This window comes from Spea bombifrons, chromosome 8 (genome assembly GCF_027358695.1).
Source record: "Spea bombifrons isolate aSpeBom1 chromosome 8, aSpeBom1.2.pri, whole genome shotgun sequence".
In the NCBI taxonomy this organism is placed as follows: Eukaryota; Metazoa; Chordata; class Amphibia; order Anura; family Pelobatidae; genus Spea; species Spea bombifrons.
In genome coordinates, this window is record NC_071094.1 from 764577 (window position 1) to 774056 (window position 9480).

The 9480-nt window shown below is 50.2% G+C and overlaps 1 protein-coding gene across 2 annotated transcripts; it reads left to right on the forward strand.

Moving 5' to 3' along the window:
• Positions 1-1057: 1057 nt before the first annotated feature.
• On the forward strand, positions 1058-8445 carry TOR4A (torsin family 4 member A). Of its 2 annotated transcripts, none has more exons than XM_053472343.1 (2): positions 1058-1523; positions 6155-8445. In XM_053472343.1, exon 2 carries the CDS (start codon positions 6196-6198, stop codon positions 7477-7479), a length of 1284 nt encoding a protein of 427 aa, XP_053328318.1. In that variant the 5' UTR covers positions 1058-1523; positions 6155-6195; the 3' UTR covers positions 7480-8445. The 2 variants fall into 2 exon arrangements, with proteins under 2 accessions (XP_053328318.1, XP_053328319.1); XM_053472344.1 differs by lacking the exon at positions 1058-1523 and adding an exon at positions 5138-5258.
• The last annotated feature ends 1035 nt before the right edge of the window (positions 8446-9480 follow it).

A 9480-nucleotide genomic window follows, 5' to 3' on the forward strand; every position in this document is an offset into this window, starting at 1 on the left:
GCTCGGGCTTGGAGATTTTGAGCTTCAGATAACGGGAAGCCATCCATGGTGTAATTCCAGAAAGACGGGTTGGGTGAAAGGTCGGGAGAGGAGTTATAGATTGGGGTGGAGGGAGAGGAACAGGTTCCAGTGAAGGAGACACTAAGGGTGCGGACAGAGAGGTCGGATTTGAGATGCCACGAGTGTTTGAACGGCTGCGGAGAGGTCCTCGAGTATCTCCGGCTTCTCTTTAATCCAAACGATGAGTCAGGAGCTGCTCAGCAGGATGTTTATAAAGAAAATATTTGTCCCTAATACCTTAAGCAGCGGTTACTACAGCGGTAAACAGGCCCCCGCGGAGGGCTCGGAGAGGGTCCCGGGTCACTAAAACGTCCAAAGGGGAGGACGGAATGATTATTTCTGCACTTTCATCCATCCCAAAGCCAAATGCAATAATAATACTAATCATCTCAATGCTTATTCACACAATCAGCCAATGAGCCCAAAGTCATTGTGAGCTCTGATCATTCTGCCCCGTCCACCCCAGCATTCTGCCCCTTGCAGTCTGCCGGTACGCGAGGGTCTGTAGGATGGCTGTTTGTATCTGAGTTGATACCGGGTGTGATATTTGCAGGAAGATGGGGGATCTGACGAGGAACTCCATGAATTTCATGCACTTAGTGACAAGTGTTTGCTTTTTGCCGGGGGGGGTAATAGTGTCCAGACTGTGCCGGGAATGAGGAAGTCGGCCGGGGAGGGTCTCCAGCGCTCGCACTTCTGTTTATTCATCGTACACGTAGCTGCAAACAACTCCTACAACTCAGCTGAGGCTTGGAGTGCGCGGACGGCTTGCTGCCTTTCAGTGCATAATATGGAATAACGGCATTAAATATTTTACTTTTGGACAAAATTGGGGGCAGGGGGGGAAGGAAACACAGATAGCCCCCCCCCCCCGACCCCAGTGTCACACCAAAGGGGTCACTATTCCATTTAAATGATCCCATTGCTTGTGGCACTCTCTGGGTGCAGTTTGTGGCATGCAGTCACAGGGTACGAGGAGTGTGGCCGGTGCTTTGATGGGGGCAGCGGCCCCCTTTGGGTCAGTCTGCATACACTATGATAATATCTGCTGAGAGCAGCTCTTCCAGTAGTAGAGAACACGTGGAGATTTCACGGTAAGGCAGCGAGCGCCGGATCCAGCTGCACTCTTATCGCGCAAACAAGTCCTGACAGCCCGGGGGTTTAACCGGCCTGGCAGTCTGCAGCATCGGGTTCGGTGCCAGCCGTTTGCACAATGCACGGGTGCGGGGCCCAGGCCCAGGAGCAGACGGCACTCTGGCAGCCAATCCTCTGCGTATGAGACTCCCCCAGGGGCTGGGAACCCCGGCTCGCTGAACAAGCTCACATTCCAACAGGGGCTGGAGCTGTGTCAGGACTGCTGGGGGAGGGGAGCCGTTTATTGGGCTTTACTGCCTGCTTCCCCTAAACACACCTCTGGCTGAACCGATGGAGTTTGTGACCCGGCCAGGCAGGCAGCGCATCGGGTGAGTACCCCAAACGGGACCCAATTCCGAAGCATTACTTGCGGCTCTTTATGAAGTAAGGGGAGTGGATGCTCTGGGTAGGCAGGGACTTCACTCCCAACAAATGTATCCCGAGCAGCGATGCTAATACTGCAGATATTAATGAGTGGGGTGAGCTGGACAGCACGGTCTGGGGGGGTCAGCGCTGTGACCCCACAGCTGGACGGCTGTCTGTCTGTAGTTAATGGGTGTTATGTGGATAGGAGCAGGTAACAGGCTGCACTTCTCCCCGGCGCTCGGAACGCCCAGACGTGGCAGGGTCCAACTGGGGTGGGGATCAGGCAGAGTAACCGGGGGGCTCGGTACCTACATGGGCAAAATAATTGGGGGGGCACATGGCAGAGTTAATGGGGGGCGAGGAATGCCTGGTGGGGCAGATGAGTACAGAGGAGTGAAGCAGGGAGGCAGAGGGACTGGGGCAGATTTTCTAAGTACCTTGGGGGTAATGGAAAGGGAGACTACCTGAGTCCTAGGAAGCGCTGAGGCAGAGGGCACTGTAGTATCAGGTAGGGTTGTCAGGTAGGAAGGGATGTTCTGGAAGAGGAAGGGGGGTTCTTATGACTGCTCATAACCGGAGTGACGAGGATCTCCGAATACCCCCTTTATGTGAATGAAAGCTCGGAGGCGAGGGGCCGGCATCAGGTGCCTTTTCGTTTTTTGTGATCCTTTAACTACAAGCCGGTCATTTTACTGCATGAATAGAAAGTTCAGCGAGCGAGAGTAACGGATGGAAGCGGCGTCGGGAGCAGCCCTGCAGACGCTGTTTGTGCTGCACGGCAAACCCGTAGCATCTAACCAAGCGGTATCTTCCTGCGATGCCCCAAACGCAGAGAGCCTTCACTGCTTTCTCTTTAATATTTGCTTCATAAGACGTTTTACGTAAAGGAGAACTTAAAGCAACTTCCCCCAAACCGTTAGAATTGCGCTTTGCATTTCCTGCAAGTTGCTGCAAGGCGCTCCATCCACTGAACATGCGCGGCATCCTGCCCCGGGTGTATTGCATGCGCGTGGGGGGTTAGCTCTTACAGTGAGGATGTATCGCTACACGTAGCATCTACACATTTATACAAAATGATATGATGCAAATCAGCTGCCAGATGCTAATCCAAAGCGTAGACAATGAAGGCTCTGTGTCCCCTTCCTCAAACGCTCACTCCTCGGGGACTCGGACCGAGACACCTGAGAAGGACAGTCGGAGTCCGATAGACACAGGTCTGCCTGACACTGACCCCAAACCCACGGAACGATCCTGACCTCACTACCACTGTACAGCACTGACCTCACTACCACGTTAAAGCACAGACCTCACTACCACGGTAAAGCACTGACCTCACTACCACGGTAAAGCACTGACCTCACTACCACGGTAAAGCACTGACCTCACTACCACGGTAAAGCACTGACCTCACTACCACGGTAAAGCACTGACCTCACTACCACGGTAAAGCACTGACCTCACTACCACGGTAAAGCACTGACCTCACTACCACGGTAAAGCACTGACCTCACTACCACGGTAAAGCACTGACCTCACTACCACGGTAAAGCACTGACCTCACTAAAAAGCCATGGCACTGACTCCACTCCCACCATAGAAAAGCTGTCTCCATGGCACAGCACTGACCCCACTCACACAATGCTGATCTCAGTCCCAGCGCTGACCCCAGTCCCCGGCGCTGATCCCAGTCCCCAGCGCTGATCCCAGTCCCCGGCGCTGATCCCAGTCCCCGGCGCTGACCCCAGTCCCCGGCGCTGATCCCAGTCCCCAGCGCTGACCCCAGTCCCCGGCGCTGATCCCAGTCCCCAGCGCTGATCCCAGTCCCCGGTCCACATACAGTGTATCTGCCGCCACGCAAGGAGCTCTCCGCTTTAGGCTTTTGGCTGCACTGTGGACAGGTAGCAACCGGCCCCTCTGGTGACACCCTTACATCCCGCAAGGGTTTTTGCCAAAGAAACCAATGCCCCAGGCATTCTATAAGAGTAGACAGACCAGGGGCAGTTAACTTGTCTTGGGCTTCACAGGCCTGTCCTGCAGGACACGCACCAGCCGGGTGAGTCCAGCAGGAGAGCCCGATGTCCCGCCGTTCGCGTCAAAAAGTTGCCCTAAGGCAGGCTGTGGACGTCTAGCCAATAGGACCCGCGCAGGTGAACCGCGCATGCTGGGCAGTGAAGTGAAGGCGTGAGTGCAGATCTCGGAGCGAGGAACTTCACACAGAACTGCTCCAGCCGCCGTCAGGATTTCTGGATAATCGCGATAAAGGCCAGTGAGTAGAGATTTAGGAGAGAGGAACTTACCTTGAATGTTGGCTGACAGCTGGACGCGCGGGGACTACAAGGGTTTAGATTCATTTTACTTCCATTATTTCCAGGACTCTGTAACTTACCGAGGAGAAACGATATGCATCACTAAGCTCCGCCTCCTTAGCCTAATGAGCCATGGCTTGTCGGGTGCCCATGGTGCCCATTTATTCCCTCAGTAGCCATGGGATCCCTAAAATGGCTCACTTACCCCATGTATGCACACTCACCCCCTGCCTCCTCTTTCTGATGGTCCAGGTTCAGGCACTGGACCCTTGGTGTTGGGGGTAAGTCCCATGGACACCATTCACTATGAATGGAAGTTACTAGAATCCATATGAAAAGCCGCCAATTATTTTGGGGCCAACAGGGACAAGGAGGGTATTAATGCCCTGATACTGACGCAGCTGTAATGACAGGGTATTAGCCGGCCCCTGTGTGCGGCCACCTGGGCCGTTTAATCTTCCCAGGAAGGGTAATACAGAAACCGAATACATTCTAAGGAAGTTGATGCATTTCTGTCTTCCCTTTTTCTGTTAAACTGTATAGAACTCCACTCACCAACCAAACGAGCCGCAATGCATCAGAGAATCCGTTCCACGTGGGAACGGCCGGGTAAAAATAACCCGAAATACTGCAGGGGTAAATAGTTTAACCTGCTCAACGTACACGTATCTGACTGAACGATTCCCACCGGTCAGCCCATTAATGGGATTTCACTTCCTGTAGGCAACATTATTACACAAACAATAGGTTTTCCGTATTAAAACCGAAACAATATGACGCATAAAAAAATCTGAAATGAGCAGCTAATAAATTATATAAAATAACCGATAAAATGACCCGAATAATTCTGTCAGTATGAGCTTGGTGTGTTCACGCGTTCCAGTCTTCTGGGTCACTTATATCCCAAGTGCTCGGCTGATACAGTTTCTGTTATCTTCACGGGGTTATTAGGTGTATAACTCTCTCGTTTAATACATTTAAACTTTGGATTCCAGAGTCCTGGCTGTCCCTGCGCAGGTTTCGGGGGCCAGAAGGTGAAGGCACCTGCTCTAAGCGGTAGAATTGCCCCTATTTCTTGTGTTAGCCAAGGGCTAGTGTCTCCTTATCCACCTTTATTGCTCTTTAAGCCCCATTCTGTAAATCCAAAGCCCTCTCGATGACTCTGTGTTTGTTCACACGGCCCTTTGGAGCTGTCCCTTTAAGACAAGCTGCAGATAAAGGAAGCATTTGCCTGTCCCCCTCCCCTGGCTTTCGTCACACTATTTCCCTATAAGTTAAACAGTCGGTGCCAGATGACCGGCTCAGGAGGCAGCGCCTGCCTCGCCCAGTTAACCTGAGGGGTATCCCGGCCGACATGCAGCAGCATCCTCCACCGGCAGCATCAGGAGCTGGGTGAGATACGAGGTCCTCCTACGGGTTACACTGTGGGATTAGGTCTTTGTATTACAGACGGGTGAAGGTTTTGTGTCTCTGGGCTGTCGCCTGTTTGCCTTTGCAGAGTGTTTTATAGTTAAATAGGATGGAAATGTGTTGGATGGCTGTCTGCACGCCGTAAGGTAAAGGCATCGTTTCAGGGGCATTGCGTTATGTTATAGCTGGAATCGGAACAGGACGGTGTCCTCGATGGACGGTAGAAGCAGAGAGATGTCTCTGAGTGCTCTGGCCAGCGAAGCCATTCCGGACTGTAGATAAGGAGTAAAAAGCTTCCCTCCTGAATACGCTGCCAGCTGATTAACCCCAATCGCGGTCGTGCAGCTTCTGAATGGTGTAATCTTCACGATTGGGACATCCGCTGGTCACATGGCCTCTGTGGTCTGGAGTGAGAACCGGCGTGTGCTGACCAATAAATTACCAACCAGTCTAACTGGAAGTGAGCGCCGCGTGGCTGTCCAAACCAGTCTGCCCAGATGTGATATGCACTCTGGCCACTAGACAGCACTCTGAGACACTGGGGCTATTAGAGACATAATGGGGCTATTGGAGACACAATTCTCCTATAAACATGAGCCCAAACCCCTGCGTGACCTCAGTGCTTATTGGCTTTCTTGACCAGTAAAGGAGGGGTCTTGGCTGAATTTGTAGAACTGGCGACTAGGTGGGCCGAATGGCTCTGATCTGCCTTAATATTCTATGTTTCTATCCTGCAATGTGTCCATTCCATGAGCACTTATACAGTACGTGGTTCTATGGTACCACACAGATACAATGCCATTATTACCTTCACAGGACAGAAATGTAGCCGTTGAGGGTAAATAACAGTAACATGTATCTTCTCTTTCATGTTGCAGTGCAATCTTCTTCACTTGAATGGTATCAGTAACCGATAAAGATGGACACAAATGAGCCAAGCGTTGGGGCTCCTGTCCCCAAGAAGAAGATCTCACTGGAGCCCCTGCCATTACGAGCAGTCATCCGGATGACCAAGAAGATCCGGACAAAAAAGAACGGCTGTGTTCAGTTGGATCTGTCTGGAAGGAGGTCGGCAGACAGCCCTAAGACATCCTTCCGAAGGCAAAACTCTGTGGAGAAACCGTCTTTTAAGTCTTCAAACTACGAAAAGCCTAACATATTTAAATTTGATACTCCCACATTGGCAGAAGTCGCATTAAACCACGAGCCACGGAGGCCAAAGCGTAAGCGTTCCAGACACGTCTTATATCCAGGCAACGCACGGAGATACCTCCCAGTGGAGCAAAAGAGTAAAGCCAAGCGGTGCCTCCTTCTCTTCATCTTCATTGTTGGCTTTCAGATCCTAAACGCTATTGAGAATTTGGACGATAATGTATTAAAGTATGACTTGGATGGGCTGGAAAAAAACATGAAGAGAGAGGTATTTGGCCAACCAGTTGCCATCGAGAAAACTATCACCATTCTGAAGGACTACTTGGCCACTCATTACCATAACAAACCGCTGGTGATATCCTTCAACGGGCCCAGTGGTGTCGGTAAGAGCCACATGGGCAGATTACTGGCCAAGCACTTCCGGTCGGTGATGGACGATGACTTCATCCTACAGTACTACGTGCGGCACAAGTGCCCAAAGCACAGCGACGTTCCCGCATGCAAAGCAGAGCTGTCTGGCGTAATATCGCACATGATCAGTCAGGCAGAGATTGAGGAGAAGATCCCAGTTTTTATATTTGATGAAATGGAGGCCATGCCTCCGGTCCTTCTGGATGTTTTACAAGGTTACTTTCAACTGAACCAAACCAACGAGTATCTCAATGCCGTGTACATCCTAATCAGCAGCTTGGGTGGTAATGAAATCACCAGGTACGTTTTGCAGAACGCTACCAACATCGTCCACGACACAGAACGCGACCTTACAAACATTGTGAGCTCCGTCCTTGGCGAGCACCATCCGCTCTGGAAAGTCGCTGAAATCGTTCCTTTCGTGCTGCTAGAAAAGAAACATGTCGTCCATTGCTTCCTGGATGAACTTCTACAAGAAGGTTTCTACCCAGACACGAGCAAAGTAGAGAGTCTGGCGGGAGAAATCAGTTACTACACTAAGGAGGGGACAGAGTATTCGGTGACGGGGTGCAAACAGGTTGTAGGAAGGGTAAATCTTCTGCACCCCCCACACACGAACACTGAGCCCAGAACGATGTGACCGTGGGGTAAGTGGATCTGTGTGAACGTGTAGTAACCGGTGTGTTAGCAGGACTGTCCACGAGCAGAGGCAGCACGCTTACCGCTAACACAACATCAAAGGTGCGAGGAAACGGACTGGTTAATTTAAAACAATTTTCATTACTTAGGAAAAGATACATTGTGACAAACTGGAGAGAACTGGTGACGGATGGGCTCACAGTGCCAGCTTTCCTCCTGTGGGACCAACGCAGACTGCCACGGCGGCTTATCCTGGCGGGATCGTGTAGGAAGTGAAGTGGTCACCGCAGAGTGCCCCGAATGCTCAGCTGCTCAGGTGTCTGACAGGGCAAAAGGGACTCGATCCCAGTCTGGGGGTTGGAAGAAGCGATCGCTGTCCGCTCGCGTGTTAACAGAGGTCACATTTGTTACAGTCCTGCCCGTACTTGGGCAATACAAAGAATAAGAAAGGTTTGTGAATGTGTTTCATGCAGCTGCCACATCCGTACATTTTATTATTACCTCCCCTGGCGGCCATATTCACCCTGATTAGTGTTACTATGAGCCGGGAATAAACACTAAATTATGGATGAGCCTCGAGGATCCTTGACATGGTTCTTGTTTCCACACAAAGACATGAAGCAGTGAAAATCCCCCAGAAGCCCCGGATTCCACGCAAATCAGTTTATACAAAAGACCCAAGTGCCACGGCGAGGGGTAATACAGCTGGGATCCCCCGTCCTCGACTGTAAAAGTAACTGACTTCCCTCAGCAGCTACTCGGAAGAACTCAGAGCTCAGAGTGCAACCCGGCTCACGATGCCTCATTTTAGGACGTTTAACATGAAACAGGGGGGTTGGAGGGCATTTTCATGAATATGCAAATATCTGTTATTTATCTCTGTAAGTCCAAACAATACAGTTTTATCCCAAATTCCTCTGCGTTTTATGTTGTCTGCCAATAAAGATAATTGTTACAACCACGGAAAGATCCTTACGTCTTATCTGCTCCCACATACCACGCGATCCCTGGAAAACTCCTTAACTAAGGATCCTGGGTGCTGGAAAGCGTTACCCACAATCCATCACAATACAGAGCGGGGCTCTGGATATGACATTTTACAATTAAATTGCGGGCAGGTTTTTATGTTTTTAATCTTTTTTTGTTTAGAATCAGGGAATTAATAGATACTTTGTTTCTCTTTACACTTCAGAACCCCGTATTGAAACGGATTCCGGTGCCGACTCCCAAGTGCCCCTTATATATATAGTATGCATACAGCGTATGCGAGTAACAATATCAAAATGGTATAAGATTAAGTAGAATTGTGACGATGGAAGGTTATAAACAGGACGGAACATTTTTTTTTAAATCGTTGTTGTTTTTGTGAGAGTCCGGGGCTTCTCTATGAGATCCGCCAAGCCCTGATTGGAACCATATTGTCACGAGATGCCGGCCGGCAGTCGCCCAGAGGAATCTCACGCTGTCGGCCCAGTTCTGCCCTTTCCGATGTTATATTAGAAACGAGCTGGAAATCCTTTCCGCAAACAGACGCCGCGGCCAGCGCAATCCAGGTGGGTGAAAGCACTTAATACCTGCGGCTTTCCATAATGAGATACGTTATTATGTAACGTTAGCCCAATATACAGAGCTGTTGCCATAGTGATAAAAACATTTCCAAAAATGGTGGAAAGTCTATAGTAAACACCGCGGGATATCTGGAATGTAATACATTTAATGCCGCTATTGTTCCAGACTATAGGAAACAAAAGCAGTATTTACTATGAGTAATGGGATGAGAGGCATTATACACGGCACGGCATGTACACCCCACGCAGGAGGGGGCATTTGCCCATAATCACTGACCCAAGGGGCAGATGGGGTAACACAAAATCACACGCTATGTTAAATGGTCGTAATGTCCGAAAAACTTAATATTAATAAGTTAAAAAAACAAAATCAATCAATAAACGGATAAAAGCAGAGAACAGAAGTCATGGGGTTACTGGAAGAGCGAAGAGGT